Raw genomic sequence first — 26,859 nt, 5'->3', positions numbered from 1 at the left:
GGCCCAGGGGCCAACACCTCTGTGTGTATATTAGTTTGATATGGCTTCATAGCAAATCACCACAAAACCAACAGCTTAAAACAACTCCCATTCATTACCTCCTAATTCTTAGTAACCCAAGGCTGAAACCAAGTGGGCAGCTGGGCTCAGTTCTTGTGTGGAGGCCCTGGGGTCAAACCTGCCTCCAAGCCCATTCTCTTCTTGTTGGCAGAACTCACTTCCTTGCAGTTAAGGCCTTGTTGTCTTGCTGGCTGTTGGCTGGGAGCAGCTCTCAGATCCTTGCCACGTGGCCCCCTCATCTCAACAACAGAAAACCTTCTTTGGTTTGATCCCTCCGATTTCTTCAACCAGGCAAAGGAAAGTGCTTTTAAAGAGCTCCTGTGATGAGGTCACGGCCCGCCTGATGATCCTCCAGTCTTAAGGGTACCTCTGGGCCACACAATGTCACATTCCTGGGCATCACCCCCACCAGACTCACAGTCCCGGGGATGATGCCGGCTTGCACGTCAGGGGTCAGGACTCTCCAGGCCACCCTAGGATGTGACTGGCCTGGGTGCTCCCAACGCACTGCTAGAGCTGAGGCTTGCCCCTGGCTTTTGTGTTGCTGAGCCAGCCTCATGGCTCTGCAAGTCTCCTGAGGTTTTCAGGGTTTTGCTCCTGGCCCTATGACTTAGTTGCTTGTAGGGCAAAGCACTTTCTCCCTGCCTCGGTGGCTTCATCCCTGCAATGGCAAAGACGCTCCGTTTGCCTACCAGGCTTTCCCTTTGGGAGTTATGAGGAGAGGGGGAGGCAGGATAGGTTGCCCCCCACTGACTAAGTGCGCACAACCCTGGCACCCCTCCTCTCCATCGTCTGGGGGCATCATTGTATCATCTTACCCCTGAGAAACAAAGGCCCAGCGAGGTCAGATGCTTGCCTTTGGCCTGGGCCACACAGTGAGTGAAGGTCAGAGCCCAGGCGGGAAACCATCTCTTTCACCGCAAAGCCTTTGTTCTGGCCTCACTCCTCCACTTTCACTCTTCTCTGCTCAGATCCTGCCCATCCCCTGGGCTCACAGGAGATGCCCCTTGGAGGCCTCCAGGCCAGCGCCCACCCCTGTGGCTGTGGCATCCTCTCCGATGGCAGGCACAGACCTGGACCCTGTTGGCGCCAGCCCAGCCTACAGCGGCCTTGGCGGCGAAGAGCTCTGCGGCCCCACCCCATGGGTGGGACCTGCTCCTCCGGCATTGCCCCTGCCCCGCCTGCCCTGGGGAATGGGGGCTCATCTCCACCCCCACCCCACTCTCAGGCCTCACAAAGCCAAGATGGGGAAGCAGCTGTCCCGCTGTGATCGGTTGGAGGGTGGGGGTCTTGTTGCAGTTCGGGTAGCCCCCCTCCTCCGCCCTCTCCCTCTGAGAGCCGCGGCTCCTTCCGCAGCCAGGCGCTTACTCCTCTCTCTCTTCCTCCCTCCCTCCTTCCCCCGCCCCCGCAGTCTCTCTCTCTCTCTCTCTCCTTCCCCCAACCCTCCCTCCCTCCTCCCCCCGCTCCTTCCCCCAACCCTCCCTCCTCCCCCCCTCTCCTTCCCCAGCCCTCTCTCTCTGTCTCCCTCCCTCTCTCTCTCTCCCGCCGCGCCCGCCTCCCGCCCGCCCTCGCTCCCTCCACTCCTCTCCCCTCCCCTCCCCGGCACTGCAGCACTAGCCGTCTGCAGCTCCGGCCGCCACTTGCGCCTCTCCAGCCTCCGCAGGCCCAACCGCCGCCAGCACCATGGCCAGCACCATTTCCGGTAGGCTCCCGGGCCACGGGCTTTCTGGGGCGGCGGGATCTGAGCAGAGGCCTCGTCTGGCCTCGCCTGGGGCAGCGGCCGGCGGCGGACGCCGCTTTCCCTTCTCCTACCCTGCGCATTGCAAGCCTGGGCCCGACCCGCCCGAGGCTGGGGTCTGCGGCGCCGGCGGGGCTGGTGGGGCGCTGGGCTGCGAGGCGCCGCGCCGGGGAGCGCTCGGGACCGGGACGTCGGGCGGGGGCGCCTCGCCCCTGGGGGAGCAGCGTGCCACGCAGGGCGCGACTGCCGCAGGGTGGCTCCCAGACCCGGGCGTGGGCTCGTGACCGGGTGGGCGCGCTCGCGATGTGCGGGCGGAGTCCCTGGGGCGTCCGGCGACCCGAGATCTGGGTCCGCCAGAGCCTTCGTGGGGAGGCGGGGAGAGGGTGGGACCCTCTGCCAAAGCCCCAGCCGGGAACCCGGCGCTCCCCGCGCCAGTGCAGCACAGGGGCTGGAGGGGGCGCTGAAGGAGGGGGGCGGGCCAGATACGGCGGAGCCCGGAGTGAGGGGGACCGCGCCCTCCCCCCACACCGCTGCGGCCTCGGGGACCACCCTTTGCGACGCCCGGGCCACCTGCTCTGGCCAGAGAAGCCACTGCCCTTTGCGCCGCGGGGTCTGGATGGGGGAGGGGCCACTGCGATTCCCAAACCCTCCCGAGACCGGAGGGCTCCGCCCCTCCCGCCCCCTCCACCTCCCGCGGGGCGGACCCACCGCCTTCGAAGGTAGCGCCCACCCCGGCCTCCCGGCCCGTCCCGCGCGGAGCTCAGGCGGAGGGGCGGGCGCAGGCCCGGGCGGGGGGCGGATTCTGGACGCAGGGGAGCTGCCGGGCGACCTCGGGCGCGAGGACGCTGGGCCCGCCCTTCCCGAAACGCTCTGCTCCGCCGCGAGGCCGCAGAACCCGCTTCGTTTTTCGCTCGACGTTCGGGAGGACAGGACGAAGGGCCGCACCTCCTTCCCATCGCCGCCTCCGTCCACGAGCCGCACTCTCTCCCACCTTTTCTTACGCCCCCGGGACGGGTCGCCGCGGTCCCTCTCCCGAGCTGACTGGTTCTATCCCTAGTGCCTGCCTTGGCCCGGGGCGCAGAACTCCGCCCACCCACGCGTGCCCGAACTGACCCCGCCCCTCAGGCCCCACGGCCTTGGAGGCTCCAGGTGACTTCAGCACCTGCCAGGAGGGGACCGTGTGTGTCACCGACCACACCTCCCCACCGTATCTGGGAGTCCTGTCCATCTGCGCTTCCTCCCTCCGCCTCCTCCCGGACACCCCCGGGGATACTGGGGGGGGGGGGCTCTCAGCGGAGGGGACTCCCCTCCTGCCCCTGAGGGCAGCGCCGTCCTCTCCAGGGCCGCCTCCTGCCCATCCTGACAGCCTTTCCCTGACGGTCCCTCCCCATGGGCTCGGTTCCTGGGGCTGAGCTGGGAGGGCGAGGGCGTCTCGGCATCCGGGCACTGGCTCCTCGCACTTTTGTGGCCTCTGCTCACATTCTCCTTCTGCAACCCAGAGTCTGACCTCCTCCAGCTGTGTGGTGTTGTCCGAGCTGCCTAACCTCTCAGGACCTGGGTCTCCTTATCTGGGTAGAGATGACGGTGCTGGCACCTCCCCTGGGGCTTGTTCTGAGGCCTCAATATTTCAGGAAAGGTGCTTGGCCGCTTGCCTGCTAAGAGATGAGTGCTCACCGCACGTCAAGCAGCCTGACTGTGGTGGCCACATTTCTGAGTTTCCTGCCCAGGGAAAGGCAAATCGGCTGGTGGCTCCTGCCATGCTGTGCTCCTGGCACCATGAGAAGCAGCCTGGGTGACAGTGACCTCCATCTGCCCCTGGGGGGAGCCGGCAGCAGCCTCCAGGGCCCTCCAGGGGTCAGAGGCCACTGTGGTCCCCTGGCCTCTCAGTTCTGGACAGATCCCCCACCTCCGCGAGCTCCCAACAGGAGCCTGCAGTCAGGCCCAGGCTCGTGACTGGTCTCTCACCCGGCACGCTGTGTGATGCTGGGTGGAATGCTTGCCCTCTCTGAGCCTTCATTCCTCCTTTGTAGAAGTGAGGCAGATAGGGTGGCTCATGCCTGTAATCCCAGCACTTTGAGAGGCTGAGGCCGGTGGATAAACTGAGGTCAAGAGTTCGAGACTAGCCTGGCCAACATGGTGAAATCCCCCCTCTGCTAAAAGTACAAAATTAGCCAGGTGTGGTGACACACTCCTGTGATCCCAGCTATTTGGGAGACTGAGGCAGGATAATTGCTTGACCCGGGGAGAGGGAGGTTGCAGTGAGCTGAGATTGTGCCATTGCACTCCAGCCTGGGCAGCAAGAGTAGAAACTCTTTCTAAAAAAAAAAAAAAGAAGAAAGAAGAGGAGGAAGACGAAGAAGACGAAAGAGAAGGAGAAGGAGAGCTGATAAGGGCATCCACCCGGGTGGGCAGGAGGGGTGGGTGTGAGGTGTGACCCTGGGAGCGGGCACCATCCACCTGGGTGGGCAGGAGGGGCGGGTGTGAGGTGTGACCCTGGGAGCGGGCACCATCCACCCGGGTGGGCAGGAGGGGTGGGTGTGAGGTGTGACCCTGGGAGCGGGCACCATCCACCCGGGTGGGCAGGAGGGGTGGGTGTGAGGTGTGACCCTGGGAGCGGGCACCATCCACCTGGGCGGCGGGAGGGGCGGGTGTGAGGTGTGACCCTGGGAGCGGGCACCATCCACCTGGGCGGCGGGAGGGGCGGGTGTGAGGTGTGACCCTGGGAGCGGGCACCATCCACCTGGACGGCGGGAGGGGCGGTTGTGAGGTGTGACTCTGGGAGCGGGCACCATCCACCTGGGTGGGCGGGAGGGGCGGGTGTGAGGTGTGACCCTGGGAGCGGGCACCATCCACCCGGGTGGTGGGAGGGGTGGGCGTGAGGTGTGACCCTGGGAGCGGGCACCATCCACCCGGGCAACGGGAGGGGTGGGCATGAGGTGTGACCCTGGGAGCGGGCACCATCCACCTGGGCGACGGGAGGCGCAGGCGTGAGGTGTGACCCTGGGAGCGGGCACCATCCACCTGGGCGACGGGAGGCGCAGGCGTGAGGTGTGACCCTGGGAACGGGCACCATCCACCTGGGCGACGGGAGGGGCGGGTGTGAGGTGTGACCCTGGGAGCGGGCACCATCCACCCGGGTGGGCGGGAGGGGCGGGTGTGAGGTGTGACCCTGGGAGCAGGCACCATCCACCCGGGTGGTGGGAGGGGTGGGCGTGAGGTGTGACCCTGGGAGCGGGCACTACTATACCCTGCTGCTTGAGGCCGACCTCGTGCCTTTTTCTGACTCCTGCTCATGAATCATCCAAAGGCCAATCCGCATTTCCTCGGTATCTAATGTTTAGTACAAAGAGAAGCAGGGAGACAAAACAAGCCCAGCTCACGGCGAGAATTGTTTTTAACTCCCTGAAGTCAGTGAAGGGGAAGGATGGTGGGGAGGGGGCGGTGAGAAAGAAGGGAGTCAAAGAGAGGGAGGGGCCGGGCGCTGGGGCTCACGCCTGTAATCCCAGCACTGCGGGGGGCCGGGCGCGGTGGCTCACACCTGTCATCCCAGCACTTTGGGAGGCTGAGGTGGGCAGATCACCTGAGGTCAGGAGTTCAAGACCAGCCTGGCCAACATGGTGAAACCTCATCTCTACTAAAAATACAGAAAATTAGCTGGGCATGGTGGCATGTGCCTGTAATTCCAGCTACTTGGGAGGCTGAGGCAGGAGAATCACTTGAACTGGGGAGGCAGAGGTTGCAGTGAGCCGACATCGCGCCACTGCACTCCAGCCTGGGTGACAGAGTGAGACCCCGTCTTAAAAAAAAAAAAAAAAAAAAAAGTCCAGGCACGGTGGCTCACAGCTGTAATCCCAGCACTTTGGGAGGCTGAGACGGGTGGATCATAAGGTCAGGAGATCGAGACCATCCTGGCTAACACAGTGAAACCCCGTCTCTACTAAAAATACAAAAAATTAGCTGGGCGTGGTGGCGGGCGCCTGTAGTCCCAGCTATTCGGGAGGCTGAGGCAGGAGAATGGCGTGAATCCGGGAGGCGGAGCTTGCCGTGAGCCGAGATTGCACCACTGCACTCCAGCCTGGGCAACAGAGTGAGACTCGGTCTCAAGAAAAAAAAAAAAGAGAGAGAGAGAGAGGGAGCAATGCCTTGAGGCTCTGGGAGGGGCTTCCCCGGCACCAGCTGTGTCTGTGGAGAGGTGGCCTGGATGGGTCTGGGCCTCGGCATCCTCTCTCTGCAATAAGAGGCAGTAGACACGCTCTTTAAGCCTCACCAGCTCTGAAAATACTGGTCCAATGTCTTGCCTCGCCCCTGACCAGCCCTGCCCCGTGCGCAGACTTCCCCTTGCTTGCTCTCTCCAGAGTTGGCCAATTCCTGACCTGCTGTCCCGCCCCCTCCAATCTGCCCTTCCTCCCTGTAGCCAGACCACAGGGCAGGCCTCACTCCCAGGCTCTGTCCTGTGGGTACCTGGTCCCACTTGCTCCTTGAGGGACAGTCTCTTGGGATAGAAGCTCCTCATGGGCCACCAGCTGGGAGAAGCCAAGCCAGGGGGTCTCTGTGGCCATCAGATGCTGAGCCGCACCTGTGTCTGCAGCTGCAGAACCCAGTTCCTCACCTCTCAGCTGGACACGTGTCTCCTGGGCAGAGCCAAGACCTGTGAGAGGTCTGACCTGCGTCCCCACCGTGCCCCTTCTTTCCTGATGATGCAGGTGCTCACACCTGCCCCCAAATTGCTGCCAGCCGTCTGCTTGCTGAGGTGAAGCAAACTGGAAGAGAGCCTCCCTGGTGTTTGTCCTTCCTCTGTATGAGCCTACAGATCTTTTTTTCAGTGAAAATTTCAGGATTAGGGCAGACAGGGGCTTTGAGCAGCTGTTAATCACATTTTCTGGCCTTTATGGTAAACACATTCCAGTTTTTGTTTTTTGAGACAGAGTCTCGCTGTGTTGCCCAGGCTGGAGCGCAGTGGCGCAATCTCTGCTCACTACAACTTCCGCCTTCCAGGCTCAAGTGATTCTCCTGCCTCAGCCTCCTGAGTAGCTGGGACAACAGGCATGTGCCACCACACCCAGCTAATTTTTATATTTTTAGTAGAGATGGGGTTTCACCATGTTGCCTAGGCTGGTCTCAAACTCTTGTTCTCAAGCGATCCTCCTGCCTCAGCCTCCCAAAGTGCTGGGATTACAGGCGTGAGCCACTGCGCCCGGCCACATTCAGAGTTTTGGATGTGTGATAAGGAAGGATGATCTGAAGGGTAGGGGCCTGGAGTCTGCTGATAGGGAGCTGGTTGCTGGCAGAGTCAGGCCTGGAGGGGCCAAGTCCCTACCTTCTTATCCTCTCAGGACCCAGGTACGTTCTGCCCCAGCCCAAACTCCCTCTTGCTGTCTCCCTCCCCCGTCCCCTCCCCCGGATCACAGGGTTGGCCACCTCTTCAGCTCCTCTAAATGTCCCCAATGTCTCCTGACCTGCTGCTGTGGAACACATGGCTGGCACACCCTCTAACTCCCTCATCACATCCTCTTGTTTAACATCAATTTTTAATAGGCTAGGTACTGTGGCTTACACCTATAATCCTAGTGCTTTGGGAGGCTGAGGTGGGAGGGCCCCTTGAGGCCAGGAGTTCAAGATCAGCCTGGACAAGATAGCAAGACCTATCACTACTCCCTCTCTCTCTCTCTCTCTCTCTCTCTCTATATATATATATATATATATATATTTATTTATTTATTTATTTTGTTTGTTTGTTTGTTTTTGTTTCTGAGACACAGTCTCACTCTGTCATCCAGGCTGGAGTGCAGTGGCGCGATCTCAGCTCACTGCAACCTCTGCCTCCTGGGTTCAAGCGATTCTCCTGTCTCAGTCTCCCGAGTAGCTGGGACTACATGTGCCCGCCACCATGCCTGGCTAATTTTTGTTATTTTTAGTAGAGACAGGGTTTCATCATGTTGGTCAGGCTGGTCTCGAACTCCTGACCTCATGATCTGCCCGCCTTGGCCTCTCAAAGTTCCGGGATTACAGGCGTGAGCCACCGTGCCCGGCCTCCATACCACTACAAATTTTTTTTTTTTTTTTTTGAGACGGGAGTCTTGCTCCCAGGCTGGAGTGCAGTAGCTCGATCTTGGCTCACTTCAACCTCCACCTCGTGGGTTCAAGTGATTCTCCTGCCTCAGCCTCCCAAGTAGCTGGAATTAGAGGAGCCTGCCACCACGCCTGGCTGATTTTTATATTTTTAGTAGAGACAGGGTTTCGCCGTGTTGGCCAGGTTGGTCTTGAACTCCTGACCTCAGGTGATCTGCCTGCCTCAGCCTCCCAAAGTGCTGGGATTACCAGGCATGAGCCACCACGCCCAGCTATTTTTTTCTTTTTTTTAAGCTGGTGTGTAGGCCGGGTGGGCGCGGTGGCTCAAGACCAGCCTGACCAACATAGTGAAACCCCGTCTCTACTAAAAATACAAAAATTAGCCGGGTGTGGTGGCATGTGCGTGTAATCCCTGCTACTTGGGAGGCTGAGGCAGGAGAATCGCTAGAACCCAGGAGGCGGAATTGCAGTGAGCAGAGATAAAAAAAAAAAAAGAAAAGAAAACTGGTGTGCTGGCATGCACCTGTAGTCCCAGCTACTAAGATGGCAGGATCCGTCAAGCCCAGAAGTTCAAGGCTGCAGTGAACTGCACAGCAGCGCCCTACACTCCAGCATGGGCAACAGAGCACAATCCTGTTTCTAAAAAATAAAGTAGGCCAGGCGCAGTGGCTTACACCTGTAATCCCAGCACCTTGGGAGGTTGAGGCGGGCAGATCACGAGGTCAGGAGATCGAGACCATCCTGGCTAATACAGTGAAATCCCATCTCTACTAAAAATACAAAAAATTAGCTGGGTGTGGTGGCGGTGCCTGTGGTCCCAGCTACTCGGGAGGCTGAGGCAGGAGAATGGTGTGAACCCAGAAGGCGGAGCTTGCAGTGAGCCGAGATCACGCTGCTGCGCTCCAGCCTGGGCGACAGAGCTAGACTCCATCTCAAAAAGAAAAAAAGAAAACTTGACAAGTCAGGTCAAAGTCCCCTGTGAGGCTCCCCCACCTGGTCCCCCTCCACCTCCCTCCCTGAAGACAATGACCAAGACAGGTAGCTTTGCCTCTCTTCCCGGCTCAAAGGCTCATTCCTTCCCCCAAAGGCTCTCGCACGGGCCTGCCCACCCTGGGATTCCTTTCTGCTCCTCCTTACACCCTCTTGGGCTCTGTGCTGCTCTGTCCAGAAAAGTGTAGGTCACCAGGAAATTTAAGTCAGGACAGACCATTCTCTGCACTGTCACCGGAAGACCTAGCTCACCGTGAAAGGCTTGATTACTTCTGCCTTGTCTGTCTTCCTTTCCTTTCCTTTCTTCTTTTCCTCCCTCCCTCCCTCCTTCCTTTCTTCCTCTCTCTCTTTTTCTTTCTGTTTTGAGACGGAGTCTCACACTGTCACCCAGGCTGGAGTGCAATGGCGCGACCTCGGCTCACTGCAACCTCCGCCTCCCAGGTTCAAGCGATTCTCCTGCCTCAGCCTCCCAAGTAGCTAGGATTACAGGTGCCTGCCACCACGCCTGGCTAATTTTTATATTTTTAGTAGAGATCGGGTTTCACCATGTTGGTCAGGCTGGTCTCGACCTCCTGACCTCAGATGTTCCACCTGCCTTGGCCTCCCAAAGTGCTGGGATTACAGTTATGAGCCACTGCACCCAGCCAAAAGGATTATCGAGCGCTAGTGAGAAACCAGGCCAGCGTGTCTGCTTAGGAATGAGGTTCGCCCTGAATAGACCAAAAGAGCTACATTATTTTCACTGTGACAGCAGGCGCCTTCCTCTTCCCCTGACAGGGCACAGGGCCACAGGAGCCTGGCTTGCTTCTGGTTTGGGTTGGGCAGCAGGGACACTGGCTGGTGGGCACTTGATTGACCTGAATGGGCAAGAGGGCTGGCTGTGGTGCTGAACGGACAGCTTCCCTCCCTTGGTCCTTGGTGGCATCAGTGGCCCAAGCCCAGCCCTAGATGGACAGAGAGCATGTGCCTGGAGAGGGCCTGGTTTCATCTCAAGGTGACCACACAATCATTGGGAAGGAAAAAGGAGGGTCTGACGGCTTCATCCAGGTTTACAGCCCAAGAAAGTCCTGCCCACAGAGGGTTTGCATCTGTGCTGGTCCCGTCATGAGTAAATCTTGCCTGCTTGAGCTGGCGAGGAGTGGGAAGGAGGAGGGGAGAGAGAAGTAGCGGGACAGAGGGAGGTAAGGGTCAGAAAGACACACAGTGACAAGGAATCACAGAAAGATGCACTCAGGGAGAAAGACAGAGTCAGGGGCTACCCCCGGAGACACAGAAAGATACAATGACAGTGACAGAGTCAGACACACAGAAGGTAAACAGAGACCCAGACAGGCAGGGGTAGCCACTTTGTCAGTCTGGGCGGGTACCTGAGACTGAGTGGTTTATAGACGACAGGAACTTATTTCCCATCGCTCTGGAGGCCAGAAAGTCCAGGATCAAGGTGCCGGCAGAGTCGGTGCCTGGAGAGGTCTCGCCTCCTGGTACATAGATGGGCGGCGTCTTCTGGCTGTGTCCTCACACGATGGAAGGTGAGGGAGTTCTCTGAAGCCCCACTCTGGGGCCACTTAGGAGGGCTCTATCCTCATGGCCTAATTCCCTCCGAATGCCTCACCTCCGCACACCGGCACCTTGGGGTTACGATTTCAACACATGAGTTTTGGGTAATGGAAACATTCAGACCACAGCAGGCAGGAGAAGGATGGAGAAACAAGTCAGTGTGGAAGATGAGACAGACATTAATGCCGAGAGAGAGGAAGAGTGGGGAGAGGCAGAGGGCGAGAGAGACAGAGGGCAGGGGACACACCACGGAGACAGTGCCGGCGTCTGGAAGCGAGAGAGCTGGAGGAGAGACGAAGGGGCCGGCGGTGTGGAGACACACAAGAGAGCGTGCTGGGCAGCTCCGTGTCTCACAGAGACATGCTAGAGGCAGCCATGGGGAGGGAAAACGGGGGCCCAGGTGGGCAGGCCCCAGTGGTGCTTGCTCAGCCCAGCCTTGTGCCCACAGCCTACAAGGAGAAGATGAAGGAGCTGTCGGTGCTGTCGCTCATCTGCTCCTGCTTCTACACACAGCCGCACCCCAACACCGTCTACCAGTACGGGGGTGAGTGCCTGGCTGCCGCCTGCCCTGCCCTGCGGTGCCTGCCCTGCCCTGCGGTGCCTGCCCACCTCACCTTTTCCCCCGGCCTCCGGCAGTCTCTCTGAACTCCCGTCCTGGCTGCCTCTGGAGAGGGAGGTTCTAGGGGGAAGGGGCCCATCCTGGGGGCTGAAGCCTGGGATTCTGGTGGGAGCAGCCACCCCGTCTCGCCCAGCCCTAGGGTTGGATGTGTGCTGGGAGCATCCCGCTCAGCCCACGCCATGCCCTGGCCGGGCCTCTGAAGCTCTACTCTGGTCTTGCCCTGTAGACATGGAGGTGAAGCAGCTGGACAAGCGGGCCTCTGGCCAGAGCTTCGAGGTCATCCTCAAGTCCCCTTCTGACCTGTCCCCAGAGAGCCCTATGCTCTCCTCCCCACCCAAGAAGAAGGACACCTCCCTGGAGGAGCTGCAAAAGCGGCTGGAGGCAGCCGAGGAGCGGAGGAAGGCAAGGAGTCCTCCACCCCCCCCCCCCCAGGAGTTTCAACGGAGGCAGCCCATGGGGACAAGGCCTGCAAGATGCAGGGTGCTGCCGGACAGGCTTGGTCAGTGCCTTGGCCTGGAGCAGGAGGGGCTGTGGCTCCCTGGGCCTCTTTCTGAGAGATAAGAATGGGATGGGGAGAGGCCGGGTGTGGTGGCTCACGCCTGTAATCCCAGAACTTTGGGAGGCTGAGGCAGGCAGATCACTTGAGGTTGGAAGTTCAAGATCAGCCTGGCCAACATGGTGAAACCCCATCTGTACTAAAAATACAAAATTAGCCAGGTGTGGTGGTGCACACCTGTAATCCCACCTACTAGGGAGTCTGAGGCAGGGGAATTGCTTGAACCCAAGAAGTGGAGGATGCAGTGAGCCGAGATTGCGCCACTGCACTCCTCAGCCTGGGCGACAGGGTGAGACTCCATTTCAAAAAACAAACAAAAACAAAAAAAGAAAGGGATGGAGAGGAGGAAGGGTTCCGAGGCGGCGGCCACCTGTAAGGAGCAGGAGCCTCTGGTGAGGGTGGGAGGCACCCTTGTCAGGGCCAGCAGGATGCTAGGGGGTGGTCCCCAGATGGGCCCTGGGGACGTCGGGTGGGGCATCCCTCTCCCAGACAGGGAAGCTGGAGGAAGGGCCGCATGTGTGAAGACCCTGAGGCTTGCTGGAGGGCGGAGGGGCCCTGGGAGAGGTGGGTGTGGGCTCCAGGTCCCCTCCCTGCAGCCTCCCCTCCCACCAGCCCCTCTGAGACTGAAACAGAGATAAAAATGTCCTTTTGGGAGTGCCACCCTGGAGGCCAACGCATTGGGCAGGGGAAGCGGCTCCGTTCCCTTCCCGGTGAGGCCAGAGACCAGGGTTCACAGGGCTGACTAGTAGGGACTGGCATGTGGGTGCGGGTCCTGCTGCCCTGCTCTCCTCCCAGGGGTCACCAGCCGGCCCCTCCCCCAGCATCCCTGGGGACCCTGCGCTCCTGGGCACCTAATTGGGAGCTGGGAACCCAGTGTGTAACAAGCAGCTACTCTGCTCAGTGGGCGGATGTCCGAGGAAGAGAGAAAGCTCAGAGACCGCCCGCAAGTTTAGGGTTTCCTGCTGCTGGTCCTTGGAGGGGCAGACGCGCAGGGCAGGGTGTGCAGTGGCGGCAGGGCTCGGCGGGGGCCCTGGGCGCAGCCAGGACCGCGGGACCCGCGCGCGAGGCAGGGACGGGGGCGGGGGCGGCGGATCGCGACCCCCTGGCCCTGCTCCGACCACAGGCCGGATGGCAGGCGAGGGTTCCCAGGGCAGCGCCCGGGGGTCCCGGCGCCCACCGAGGCCTGGGCAGGTGGAGGTGCCAGGTGAGGCGAGCGGGCGCTGGGCGGGAGGCGGAGAGCAGGGAGGAGTCCGGGCGGGCAGGGCCCGGGGTTGCCGCTCACGCGCGCCCGCCGGCCCCGCACAGACGCAGGAGGCGCAGGTGCTGAAGCAGCTGGCGGAGCGGCGCGAGCACGAGCGCGAGGTGCTGCACAAGGCGCTGGAGGAGAATAACAACTTCAGCCGCCAGGCGGAGGAGAAGCTCAACTACAAGATGGAGCTCAGCAAGGAGATCCGCGAGGCGCACCTGGCCGCACTGCGCGAGCGGCTGCGCGAGAAGGTGCGGGGGCGGGGCCGGGGCGGAGCTCGGAGCGGGCAGGGGCCGGGGCGGGGCCGGGGCGGAGCTCGGAGCGGGCAGAGGGCGGGGAGGGGGCAGGGCTAGCAGCAAACAGGGGGCGGGGCACTGGGCGGGGGCGGGGCTCGGGCGGAGCTCGGAGGGGCGCAGAGCGGGGCCGGGGACCCCGAGGCGCTGAGCTGGGGTGGGGGTCGGGGGCTCCTCCAGTGTTTACTGGGCGTCCCCAGCAGCGCACGAAGCAGGTCCAGAGTCTGGTCCTGGCGGGACAGTAACTAGCCGCAGTAATAGATGGCTAAATTCATTATATTGAAAGTGCTCTGAAGGAAGCTCGGCTCCGGTACGGGCTAGAAGCGGGGCCCAGCCAGCTCCCAGGAAACCCGTCCTTGGTCCCCGGCCCTGCTCTGCGCCTCCCCGGTGCTCCCGCCCCCTCAACTCAGGGTCCTGCCGGAGGCCAGCCCGGATGAGGCCGGGCGGGTGCCAGGGCGCCACGGCCTGCGCGCCTGGGGGTTCCCGGAGTCGCCCCAAGCCACCCCCGCCCTCAGGCCCTCCCGCCCCCTGTCTTGCAGGAGCTGCACGCGGCCGAGGTGCGCAGGAACAAGGAGCAGCGAGAGGAGATGTCGGGCTAAGGGCCCGGGACGGGCGGCGCCCATCCTGCGACAGAACACGTTCGGGTTTTGGTTTTGTTTCGTTCACCTCTGTCTAGATGCAACTTTTGTTCCTCCTCCCCCACCCCCGCCCCCAGCTTCATGCTTCTCTTCCGCACTCAGCCGCCCTGCCCTGTCCTCGTGGTGAGTCGCTGACCACGGCTTCCCCTGCAGGAGCCGCCGGGCGTGAGACGCGGTCCCTCGGTGCAGACACCAGGCCGGGCGCGGCTGGGTCCCCCGGGGGCCCTGTGAGAGAGGTGGTGGTGACCGTGGTAAACCCAGGGCGGTGGCGTGGGATCGCGGGTCCTTACGCTGGGCTGTCTGGTCAGCACGTGCAGGTCAGGGCAGGTCCTCTGAGCCGGCGCCCCTGGCCAGCAGGCGAGGCCCCAGTACCTGCTGTCTTTCCAGGGGGAAGGGGCTCCCCAAGAGGGAGGGGCGACGGGGGAGGGGGGTGATGGTGCCTGGGAGCCTGCGTGTGCAGCCGGTGCTTGTTGAACTGGCAGGCGGGTGGGTGGGGGCTGCAGCTTTCCTTAATGTGGTTGCACAGGGGTCCTCTGAGACCACCTGGCCTGAGGTGGACACCCTGGGCCTTCCTGGAAGCCTGCAGTTGGGGGCCTGCCCTGAGTCTGCTGGGGAGTGGGCATTCTCTGCCAGGGACCCATGAGCAGGCTGCATGGTCTAGAGGTTGTGGGCAGCATGGACAGTCCCCCACTCAGAAGTGCAAGAGTTCCAAAGAGCCTCTGGCCCAGGCGCCTCCGTGGGACAGCCCCGCCGCCCCTCCCCACCAGGGCTTTGCAGATGTCCTTGAAAGACCCACCCTAGAGCCCTTTGGAGTGCTGGCCCCTCCTGTGCCCTCTGCCCTGGTGGAAGCGGCAGCCACAAGTCCTCCTCAGGGAGCCCCAAGGGGGATTTTGTGGGACCGCTGCCCACAGATCCAGGTGTTGGAAGGGCAGCGGGTAAGGTTCCCAAGCCAGCCCCCACACCCTTCCCACTTGGCACCCCGAGGGGGCTGTGGGTAGAGGCCTGACTCCAGGCCTCTCCTGCCCACACCCTCTGGGCTGAGTTCCTTCTTTCCCTTGGACGCCCAGTGCTGGCCTTGGAGGATGGTCAGCTGGAGGACGGCGGTGGGGGAGGCTGTCTTTGTACCACTGCAGCATCCCCCACTTCTCCACGGAAGCCCCATCCCAAAGCTGCTGCCTGGCCCCTTGCTGTAAAATGTGAAGGGGGCGGCTGAGTTCTCTTAGGACCCAGAGCCAGGGCCCTCAACTTCCATCTTGCGGGAGGCCTTGGCCGGGCACTGCCAGTGTCTTCCAGAGCCACACCCAGGGACCACGGGAGGATCCTGACCCCTGCAGGGCTCAGGGGTCAGCAGGGACCCACTGCCCCATCTCCCTCTCCCCACCAAGACAGCCCCAGAAGGAGCAGCCAGCTGGGATGGGAACCCAAGGCTGTCCACATGTGGCTTTTGTGGGACTCAGAAAGGGAAGCAGAACTGAGGGCTGGGATATTCCTCATGGTGGCAGCTCTCATAGCGAAAGCCTACTGTAATATGCACCCATCTCATCCACGTAGTAAAGTGAACTTACAAATTAAATCAAATGAACAATTAAATAAACACCTGTGTGTTTAAGACATAGTTGAACTGTCTGTGTGTGTCCTGCACCTGTGGGGTGGGGGGCAGCTGCGGGCTCCCTGTCTGGGAGTGAAGATCTGCTCTGTGTGTATCTCCAGACTGAAGCTGGTTATAAATCTTATTTTATCATCATGATTATGAATTGTTCTATTGACAACGGTGATTTTAAGATATGAGCATGTAAACTACACACAAGCCCACTTTCCTCTCTGGAATCCGAGGGGTGAGGCATCAGGGTGGGGGGTGGCAGGGCCCGCTGCTGTGGGTGGGGCTGGCAGGGGCTCCCCTGCCCTCCCTCAGGGCGGAGCCCTCCTCAGGGGCTTCCTGTTGTTCAGGACTCTGTGGCCCGCTGCTCAGGAGGAAAGGGCAGGGCCTACATATGTATGCATCTGAGGCTGGAGCCTCTAGGCTGTGGGACTTCCTGACATGGGGGCGGGTGCTTCAAGACCCCTGGGGCTGCACCCCACTGTTCTGTGGACTCACCCCACTCACCCCATTCACCCCTGGACAGCCGGTTGTTCACGGTCACAGGTCTGGACCCAGGATGGGGGACGGAGTAATAAAAAGTAAGAAGACATTCTGGGCTGGGCGTGGTGGCTCAGGCCTGAAATCCCAGCACTTTGGGAAGCCGAGGGAGGTGGATCACCTGAGGTCAGGAGTTCAAGACCAGCCTGACCAACATGGTGAAACCCTGTCTCTACTAAAAATACAAAATTGGCCGGGCGCGGTGGCTCATGCCTGTAATCCCAGCTACTTGGGAGGCTGAGGCAGGAGAATGGCGTGAACCCGGGAGGCGGAGCTTTCAGTGAGCTGAGATCGTGCCACTGCACTCCAGCCTGGGCGACAGAGCCTCGAGACTCCATCTCAAAAAAAAAAAAAAAATTAGCCAGGTGTGGTGGCTCACACCTGTAATCCCAACTACGTGGCAGGCTGAGGCAGGAGAATCGCTTGAACCTGGGAGGCGGAGGTTGTAGGGAGCTGAGATTGTGCCATTGCACTCCAGTGAAACTCTCTCAAAAATAAAAAATAAAGATATTCTGACTGATGGACATGCCTGTCCCTCCAAACAGCCACTTGGGGTGCCCAGGGGCCCCCTGTTAGGAGGGAGATGTGTTTGTAGTGGATGTCTAGACTTTCTGTGCTGAGTCCATGTCCTAGAAGGGTGTCTGGTCCCCACAACCCCAAGAGACCCAGCTTCCTCCTCTCCCAGGGCAGCCCTGGTGGCATTTCTGGGCTTGAAGGAGCTCTTGCTATCACCTCTCCTCCAGTCCAGGGAGCGTGGGCAAGTCAGGACCTCAGACTCAGCTGGGGAAGACGTGGAGACAAAAGAAATCTGCAAGGGAGAAGACGGCAGGAGAGAGAAAAGACAGACATTGAAAGAGTTTGCAGGCTGGGCGCAGTGGCTCACGCCTGTACTCCCAGCACTTTGGGAGGCCGAGGCGGGCGGATCATGAGGTCAGGAGATCGAGACCATCCTGGCTAACACAGTGAAACCCCATCTCTGCTAAAAACACAAAAAATTAGCCGGGCGTGGTGGTGCGTGCCTGTAGTCCCAGCTACTCGGGAGGCTGAGGCAGGAGAATGGCATGAACCCGGGAGGTGGAGCTTGCAGTGAGCTGAGATCGCATCACTGCACTCCAGCCTGGAAGACAGTGAGACTCCATCTCAAAAAAAAAAAAAAAAAAAGAAAGAGTTTGTAGGCCAGGCGCAGTGGCTCATGCCTGTAATCCCAGCACTTTGGGAGGCTGAGGCGGGTGGATCACGAGGTCAGGAGATCAAGACCATCCTGGCTAACATGGTGAAACCCTGTCTCTACTAAAAATACAAAAAATTAGCCGGGCGCCTGTAGTTCCAGCTACTCGGGAGGCTGAGGCAGGAGAATGGCGTGAACCCGGGAGGCGGAGCTTGCAGTGAGCCGAGATAGCACCACTGCAGTCCGGCCTGGGCGAAAGAGCAAGACTCCGTCTCAAAAAAAAAAACAAAAAAACAAAAACAGAAAGAGTTTGTATATGGCATCCCTGTATCCTGGGCACACAGACACACGCGTGCCACATACGACATTGAAAGCATTTGTATATGGCACCCCTGTATCCTGGGCATGCATGGGCACGCAGACACACACACCACACACAAACACGCGTGGGCCTTGGCCTCCCACAAGACCAAGCTGATCGCAGGCCGGGTGCCTGGCAAGGCACTCAGGGCAGATGGAGTTTGTGACAGTCGCCATGTGGAGCCTCTGGCACCAAGTGGGGGCGGACATTCCTTCACAAACTGATCGTACTTGCCCATGAAGGAAAGGAAAGGCAGGCCCCTCCTGGGAGGCCAGACAGAGCTGTTTAGTGATCTATTGTGTGTGACAAGTCACCCCTTAATTAACAACGAACATTATCTGTCAGTTCCCATAAGTCAGGAGTACAAAAGCTGGGGGTTTCTGGCTCGGGGTCTCTCATGATGTTGCAGTCAGGACGCTGGACGAGGTCCTGGCCATCTGAAGGCTGGGCAGGGGGTGGGGCATCCTCTTCTGAGAATGCTCCCTCCCGAGGCTGCAGGCAGGAGGCCTTCATTCCTCACCACATGGACGATCTGGGGGCTGCCTGAGTGTCCTTGAAACATGGCTCTGGGGGACCCAAAGCCAGCGACCTGGGTGGGGGTCGCTGGGTGGGGGGATACTGGGAAGAACCCAATGTCCTCTGGGTGTGGGGAGCCACGTAAGTTCTGCTGTTAGAAGTGAGTCACTGAGAAGACTCATGCTTAGGAGGGAGTTGGGTTCCAGCTTTTGAGGTGAGGAATGTCAAAGGATTTGTGAACATATTTTATTTTCTTATTTTATTTATTTATTTAGAGATGGAGTCTCGCTCTGTCGCCCAGGCTGAAGTGCAGCGGCACAATCTTGGCTCACTGCAACCTCCGCCTCCCAGGTTTAAGCGATTCTCCTGCCTCAGCCTCCTGAGTAGCTGGGATTACAGGCACGCACCACCATGCCTGGCTAATTTTTGTATTTTTAGTAGAGACAGGGTTTCCCCATGTTGGCCAGGCTAGTAGAGACGGGGTTTCATCATGTTGGCCAGGCTGGTCTCGAACTCCTGACCTCGTGATCCAACCGCCTTGGCCTCCTAAAGTGCTGGGATTACAGGTGTGGGCCACCATGCCTAGCCTTTACTTTTCTGAGACGGAGTTTCACTCTTGTTGCCCAAGCTAGAGTGTAGCGGTGTGATCTCAGCTCACTGCAACCTCCACCTCCCAGGTTATAAGCGATTCTCCTGCCTCAGTCTCCCAAGTAGCTGGGATTACAGGCATGAGCCACAGTGCCCGGCCTTGTTAATGTATTTTTTTTATTTTATTTTTTGAGACAGAGTTTCGCTCTTGTTGCTCAGGCTGGAGTGCAATGGCATGATCTCGACTCACTGCAACCTCCACCTCCTGGGTTCAAGCGATTCTCCAGCCTCGGCCTCCCGAGTAGCTGGGATTACAGGCATGCACCACCTGGCTAATTTTGTATTTTTAGTAGAGATGGGGTTTCACCATGTTGGTGAGGCTGGTCTTGAACTCCTGACCTCAGGTGATCCACCCACCTTGGCCTCCCAAACTGTTGGGATTACAGACGTGAGCTACAGTGCCCGGCCAGTCTGTGAACGTATTTTAAAACCACATCAGACACTCTGCCTAGAGTGACTGCTATGATCTGAATGTGTCACCTCCGAAGTTCACGTGTTGGAAACTTAATCCGCAGCGCAGCAGTGTTCTGCTCTATTAAAAGGGCTCCTGGGAGTGGGCTCTCTCTGACCACGTGAGGACACGGTGGTCAAGGTGCCATCGTGGAAGCAGAGACCAGGCCCTGACCTGATGGCCCCTTGCTCTTGGACTTCCCAGCCTCCAAAACTTTGAGGAAATAAATTTCTGTTCTGTAGTATATTACCCAGTCTGTGGCATTCTGTTACAGCAGCACAAAGCAGGCCAAGACAGTGACTGTATGTTTTGGACACAGCTGGTGCTTGCTTGGTGTCTGGGGCAGCAGTGGGTGCCCCCCAAACAGGGGTGTCCAGCAAAGCAGGTGGGGATACAGCACAAGCGGAGGCCTGACTCAACCATTTGCTCCCCCACAGCCCGCTGTGCACTCGTGTCGGGCAAAGGTGCGGCCATGCAGAAGTGAGCACAGGAAAAGCTGGTGCCAACCAGTGAGCACAGGAAAAGCTGATGCCAACCACAAGTGCTTCTCCTTTTGCTGAAGAAAAACAATTTTGATGTTCTGCAGTTGCTCAGTTTCCTGGGACTGCTGTAAGAAGTACCACAAATGAAGTGGCTTAAAACAACAGAAAACTCAGCCGGGTGCAGTGGCTCATACTTGTGATCCCAGCACTTTGGGAGGCCGAGGCAAGAGCATTGCTTGAGCCCAGGAGTTCGGGACCAGTCTGGGCAACATGGTGAAACCCCATCTCTACAAAAAATACAAATATTAGCCAGGCGTGGTGGTGCTCGTTTGCAGTCCCAGCTACTCTGGAGGCTGAGGTGGGAGGATCGCTTAAGCCCAGGAGTTCAAGACTGTGGTGAGCCATGATTGTGCCACCCAGCCTGGGAGACAGAGCAGGGCCCTGTCTCAACAAACAACAAACAATAAACTTGTATTTCTAGTCACCAAAACGTTGTGTGTATAGCATAGTTTATTATTTTCAAAACACTTTCAAATTTTTTTAATCTTCATAATGTCTACTCTGGGAAAAACAGGATAGACATTGTTACACTAACCTTTTTTTCTGGTTGCAAATATAAGACACGGTCATTGCATCACTGCAAAACACAAGGACAAGAGGCCAGGTGCAGCGGCTCATGCCTGTAATCCCAGCAAGGCCTCCCACCTTTGGGAGGCCGAGGTGGGCGGGTCACCTGAGGTCACGAGTTTGAGACCAGTCTGGGCAACATGGTGAAACCCCATCTCTACTAAAAATACAAAAATTATCTGGATGTGGTGGCGCACGCCTGTAGTCCAGCGACTCGGGACGCTGAGGCAGGAGAATCGCTCGAACCTGGGAGGCGGAGGTTGCAGTGAACTGAGATTGAACCACTGCACTCCAGCCTGGGTGACAGAGCAATACCCCATCTCAAAAAAAAAAAAAAAAGTTATTTGTTAATATCACCGTCAAGCTCATCAGAAAGTACTGGGAAGCCTTCGACCTCACAATGGCAAAATTCTTTTTTTTTTCTTGGCCCGGGCACAATGGCAAAATTGTTATTCTTACTTCAAAGATCAAATTTTATCACTGGTAACAAATGCTGTCAGTTGCTTTCCTTAAAGTGTATGGGTTTTTGTTTTTTCTTTCACTCCCCTGACATAAAATATTTGGTATTTTTCTATACCAGCAACCAATTCTCCAAATGCTAACTGGGTGTCCAATATAATACAGGTAAATTCTGACACTGCCTTCCTGGAGTGTGTCAGATCCTACAAATTACAAGGGCTCAATCCTAACCGACTGTCCACACTTCAGACCCTGGGAGCCAGTCCAGAGCCACTTATATTTATGACCACTGGGCTTTCTAAATCAGGGGTTCTCACAACCTGCTCTTCAGGTTAGATGATTTACTAGAATGTCTCACAGAACTCAAGAAAATTTGTATGTTTGTCAGTTCATTATAAAGGAACAGCCAAGTGGAAGAGATATTCAGCCATCCCCGTTAAAGTGGAAGTAGACCTGAGTAAACTTTTATCCAGTATTGGACAATATCCTCTAAGGCGTGAAGCAATGAAAAGAATCAGACCCATAACAAAAGAGTGTATCTGCTTTCGGGATCTAGGAGTGCTACAATTAAATAAAAAACGAGAGTATTTTTAAACAAGATTAATTTTAAAAAGAAAGGAAGGCTGGGCCTGGTGGCTTATGCCTGAAATCCCAACACTTTGGGAGGCCGAGGTGGGTGGATCACCTGAGGTCAGGAGTTCAAGACCAGCCTGACCAACTTGGTGAAACCCTGTCTCTACTAAAAATACAAAAATTAGTCAGGCCTGGTGGCGGGCATGTGTAATCCCAGCTACTCAGAAGGCTGAGACAGGAAAATCACTTGAACCCAGGAGGCGGAGGTTGCAGTGAGCCAAGATCGCGCCATTGCACTCCAGCCTGGGTGAGGAGAGTGAAACTCTGTCTCAAAGAAAAGCAAAAAAAGAGAAAAGGGTATAATGATCTCTTGCACAAGCCCATGTATTATAATACTGCGATCCTTCCCATAAGGAAACCAAATAGGAGGATCTGGCATTTTGTACAAGACCCCAGAGCTGTCGACAACATTGTGATTCCACGACATGGGTGCTACCAAAGCCTCCCACTCTGGCAGCCACGGTCCCTGCGGAAGCGAGGTATTGACTGTGGCTGATATATGCAGTGCTTTCTCCAGTAGACACAGAGTCGGCTCGTTTCCTTTTACATGACAGGACCAGCAGTATACCTCAACCATCATGCCCTAAGGACACACCAAGGGTCCCACCTATGTTTCTGTTTTTGCTTTGAGATGGAGTCTCACTCTGTCACCCAGGCTGGATGGAGTGTGGTGGTGTGACCTCAGCTCATCGCAACCTCCACCTGCCCGGTTGAAGAGATTCTCCTGACTCAGCTTCTCGAATAGCCGAGACTACATGTACACGCCCAGCTAACTTTTGTATTTTTAGTCGAGATGGGGTTTCACCATGTTGGCCAGGCTGTTCTTGCACTCCTGACCTCAGGTGATCCGCCCATCTCGGCCTCCCAAAGTGTTGGGATTACAGGCATGAGCCACTGTGCCCGGCCTGCAGGCAACACTTTTTTCTCTTTTTATTTATTTGTTTATTTTTTGCGACAGAGTCTCCCTCTGTTGCCCAGGCTAGAGTGCAGTGGCACAATTTCAGCTTACTGCAACCTCCTCCTACCAGGTTCAAGCGATCCTCCCACCTAGGCCTCCCAAGTAGCTGGGATTTCAGGTTGCACCACCATGCCCAGCTAATATTTGTATTTTTACTAGAGACGGGGTTTCACCATGTTGGCCAGGCTGGTCTCTAACTCCTGGCCTCAAGTGATCCTTCCACCTTGGCCTCTCAAAAGGCTGAAATTATAGCCACTGTTCCTAGCTCAGCATTTTCCATCTGGTGGATGTCCAAGTTTCTGAAAAATAACTCAAGAACATATGTTAAGCTGTTATATTTTAGTTTCCACAGGGAACCAAAACACCTTGTGACTCTGACTTACTTGGGAGACTATTTTTTTTTTTTTTTTTTTGAGACAGAGTCTCGCTCTGTTGCCCAGGCTGGAGTGCAGTGGCGCGATCTCAGCTCACTGAAAGCTCCACCTCCCGGGTTCACGCCATTCTCCTGCCTCAGCCTCCCGAGTAGCTGGGACTACAGGCGCCTGCCACCACGCCCGGCTAATTTTTTGTATTTTTAGTAGAGACGGGGTTTCACCATGTTAGCCAGGATGGTCTTGATCTCTTGACCTTGTGATCCGCCCGCCTCGGCCTCCCAAAGTGCTCAGATTACAGGCGTGAGCCACTGCCCCCCGCCGGGAGACTATTGTTTAAGCTGTTTCTATCTTCTTCCTCATCAGATTGTTCCTTTGCCTGTCAAGGGTGGCGAGGTGCCTGGAATTTCCCTTAGAGGAACTCAGGACTCAAGATTCTTTTGTTTTGTTTTGAGACAGTCTTGCTCTGTCGCCCAGGCTGAAGTGCAGTGGCATGATCTTGGCTCGCTGCAACCTCAGCCTCCTGGGTTTACATGATTCTCCTGCCTCAGTCTCCCAAGTAGCTGAGATTACAGGCGCCCATCACCATGCCCGGCTAATTTTTTTGTATTTTTAGTAGAGATGGGGTTTCACCATTTAGCCAGGCTCGTTTTGAACTCCTGACCTCAAGGAATCTGCCTGCCTTGGCCTCCCAAAGTACTGAGATTACAGGTGTGAGCCACTGTGCCTGGACCTTTTTTTACCTTTGGAGACAGGCTCTCGCTCTGTTGCCCAGGCTGAGTGCAGTGGCACAATAACAGCTCACTTCAGCCTTGACCTCCTGGGCTCAAGTGATCCTCCCACCTCAGCCTCCTGAGTAGCTGGGACTACAGGCATGTGCCGCCACACCTGGCTAACTTTTTAGCTTTTGCGGAGATGGGGTCTTGCTATATTGTCCAGGCTGGTCTCAAACTCCTGGACTCAAGCGATCCTCTTGCCTTGGACTTCCAAAGTGCTGGGCTTACAGGCATAAGCCACCATGCCCAGCCAACCCAGTTTCTCTACTTTAAAATTACCATCTTTCAGCCAGTTGCAGTGGCTCATGCCTATAATCCCAGCACTTTGGGAGGCCGAGGCGGGCAGATCACAAGGTCAGGAGCTCGAGACCAGCCTCACCAACATGGTGAAACTCCGTTTCTACTAAAAATACAAAAATTAGCTGGGCGTGGTAGTGTGCGCCTGTAATCCCAGCTAGTTGGGAGGCTGAGGCAGGAGAATCGCTTGAACCTGGGAGGCAGAGGTTTCAGTGAGCCAAGATCACGCTATTGTACTCAAGCCTGGGTGACAGAGTGAGACTCCATCTCAAAAAAAAAAAAAAAAAATTATCATCTTTCCCTTTGTAGTTAATAAATATGGCCAGACACGGTGGCTCACGTCTGTAATCCTAGCACTTTGGGAGGCTGAGGCGGGTGGATTACCTGAGATCAGGAGTTTGAGACGAGTCTGACAAACATGGTAAAACCCTGTCTCTACTAAAAATACAAAAAGTAACTGGGCATGATGGCGCGTACCTATAATCCCGCCACTACACTCCAGTCTGGGTGACAAAGTGAGACTCCATCTCAAAAACAAAACAAAACAAACAAAAACAAAAACAGGCCTGGCGCAGTGGCTCACGTCTGCCCGGAGGCAGAGGTTGCAGTGAGCTGAGATTGCACCATTGCACTCCAACCTGGGCGACAGAGCGAGACTCTGTCTCAAAAAAAACCAAACCAAAAAAAATCCCCAAAACAAAAATCATAAATATTTTAGAAGGAAGAATAGCCCCCCCCACAGCCCTGCCCAAGATATTCACATCCTAACCCCTGGGATCTGTGAACCTTGGTTCCAAGCAAAGGGGAATTACAGCGACAGATGCAATGAAGGTCACTGGTCGGCCGACTCGGAGACAGGAGGTGCCCTGGGCCAGCTGGTGGCCCCATGTCATCACGAAGGGCCTTGACAGCAGATGAGGGAGGCAGGAGATCAGTGTCGGGGCCAACAGGGTGAGGACTCGACTGGCTTTGGCTGGCTTTCAGGTGTGGGATAGGCCACGAGACAAGGGGCTCAAGTGCTTCCAGAAACTGGAAAGGCCGGAACAGCTTCTCCCCTGGAGCTCCAAAAGCAATCGGCCCTGCACACACCCTGATTTTGGCGGAGTGAGGCTGGGCTGGACTTCCGACCTACAGAACAGTTAGAGAATACATTTGCAGTTTAATTAATTTATTTTTTGAGACCGAGTCTCGCTCTGTCGCCCAGGCTGGAGTGCAGTGGCGCCATCTCGGCTCACTGCAAGCTCTGCTTCCTGGGTTCACGCCATTCTCCTGCCTCAGCCTCCCGAGTAGCTGGGACTACAGGCGCCCGCCACCACGTCCCGCTAATTTTTTGTATTTTTAGTAGAGAGGGGGTTTCACAGTGTTAGCCAGGATGGTCTCGATCTCCTGACCTCGTGATCTGCCCGCCTCGGCCTCCCAAAGTGCTGGGATTATAGGCGTGAGCCACCACGCCCTGATACATTTGCATTTTTTAAAAATAGAGACAGTTCTGGCCATGTTGGTCTTGAACTCCTGGCCTCAAGCAATCCTTCTGCCTTGGCCTCCCAAAGTGCTAGGATTATGGGCGTGAGCCTCCGCACTCAGCCTAAATTTGCATTTTTAAGGGACTAAGTTTGAGATAATTTGTTATGCCAGCAGTAGAAAGCTAAGTTATCTTGGAGGTGATGTTTCTTTTTTTTTAGATGGAGTTTCTCTCTTGTTGCCCAGTTTCTCTCTTGGAGCCCCAGAGTGAAGGAGGCAGAACAGGCCCCAGGGCTCACCCCAGGCCGACCTCGGTGGGCTGGTGCAACACACAGGCATGATGTGGCCACCCTCCCATCCCCAGGCCCCCCTCAGCACTCCTCTTCGACTTTATTGACATTTATTTCCAAAACGTGACGATAGGCAAACTCAGATAAATGACACACATAGACCGCGTGAACCCTCTCATATTTACCAGATAATAAAATAGTAGCACTGACAAAGGCTCAAATTTTTTGTTATTCTTCCCCAGAGACAGGCTCACTCTGTTGCCCAGGCTGGTCTTGAACTCCTGGCCACAGGTGATCCTCCCACCTTGGTCTCCCAAAGTGTTGAGGTAAAAGGCATGAGCCACCGCACTCGGCCAATCTAATTTTTAAAAACACCTTTTCCTCACTGGCTGGAGCACGTTCTACTTTACTGGGAACTGAATGAATGTGCAACTCTAATTACAGCCCCTCCGAAGTGCAATGGCTTGGGAACCTCCCGTTCCGGGAAGCGGCCTGCAGAGCCCTCCTCCTACAAGTGTGAGCACAGGGTCAGGGTTCCATCCAAGCAAGCACCTGCTTCCTATTTTCCGACTAATTTCGGTCCCCTGATACGGAATCCGGGATCCTGCAGACAGGCAGCGGGTGACAGCAAGCGCAAGGGTGTTCGATGACACCTGGAGAGGTCAGGAGAGCCAGTCCTGCGGTGCAGAGGAAGAAACCCAGCACAGAGGCCAACAAAGCCAGCCCCAGCCTCTGCCAATAAAACATATAAATGAGCCCTGGGGGCTGGAGGAGCGCCACAGGATCCAAGCTGGCTGCCGGATCCGAGTGGGATCGGGGTGCCGACTGTGGGACATGGGTGGGATGGGGTGCCGGCTGCGGGACTCGGGTGGGATCGGGGTGCGGGCTATGGGACTGGGGCGGGATCGGGGTGTCATCTATGGGATCGAGGTGCTGGCTATGGGACTGGGGTGGGATCGGGGTGCTGGCTATGGGACTGGGGTGGGATCGGGGTGAGTGCCGGCTGTGGGATCGGGGTGCCGGCTGCGGGACTGGGGTGGGATCGGGGTGCCGGCTGTGGGACAGCAGTGGGACCGGGGTGTTAGCTATGGGATCGGGGTGGGTGCCAGCTGTTGGGCTGGGGTGGGATCGGGGTGCCAGCTGCGGGACTGGGGTGGGATCGGGGTGCCGGCCGTGGGACAGCGGTGGGACCGGGGTGTTAGCTATGGGATTGGGGTGGGTGCCGGCTGTTGGGCAGGGGTGGGATCGGGGTGTCGGCTGTGGGACTGCGATAGGATCGGGGTGCTGGTTGTGGCACTGGGGTGACAGCTTGAGGGGTGACCGAGCCCTCCCTCCCGGCCGCTCCCGGATGCCCCTCGCCCTCCACGCTGGGAGCGCCGTGGCTGGCTGAGCCTCTGGCATGTTCCGCGTGAGTCCGCGCACCCTACAGCGTCCTCCTCCACAGCCTCGTGTTCAGGC

The 26,859-nt window shown here is 57.4% G+C and overlaps 1 protein-coding gene across 1 annotated transcript; it reads left to right on the top strand.

Annotated features, from left to right (window-relative positions):
- The first annotated feature begins 1,564 nt into the window (after positions 1 to 1,564).
- Positions 1,565 to 15,377, top strand: STMN3 (stathmin 3). Its single transcript, XM_004062545.5, has 5 exons — positions 1,565 to 1,762; positions 10,863 to 10,958; positions 11,260 to 11,435; positions 12,895 to 13,086; positions 13,668 to 15,377. Exons 1-5 carry the CDS (start codon positions 1,744 to 1,746, stop codon positions 13,725 to 13,727), a joined length of 543 nt encoding a protein of 180 aa, XP_004062593.3. The 5' UTR covers positions 1,565 to 1,743; the 3' UTR covers positions 13,728 to 15,377.
- Positions 15,378 to 26,859: the final 11,482 nt, after the last annotated feature.

This window comes from Gorilla gorilla, chromosome 21 (assembly GCF_029281585.2).
Source record: "Gorilla gorilla gorilla isolate KB3781 chromosome 21, NHGRI_mGorGor1-v2.1_pri, whole genome shotgun sequence".
Classification (NCBI taxonomy): domain Eukaryota; kingdom Metazoa; phylum Chordata; class Mammalia; order Primates; family Hominidae; genus Gorilla; species Gorilla gorilla.
The sequence above is the reverse complement of the archived record's forward strand: the minus strand, read 5'-3'. Positions and strand labels throughout refer to the sequence as shown.

Excerpts from the sequence above, each read along its gene's own strand:
- STMN3 (XM_004062545.5), top strand. Across the intron at positions 11,436-12,894 it reads CAGCCGAGGAGCGGAGGAAG|ACGCAGGAGGCGCAGGTGCT; the intron begins GCAAGGAGTCCT and ends GGCCCCGCACAG. Across the intron at positions 13,087-13,667 it reads GCGAGCGGCTGCGCGAGAAG|GAGCTGCACGCGGCCGAGGT; the intron begins GTGCGGGGGCGG and ends CCTGTCTTGCAG.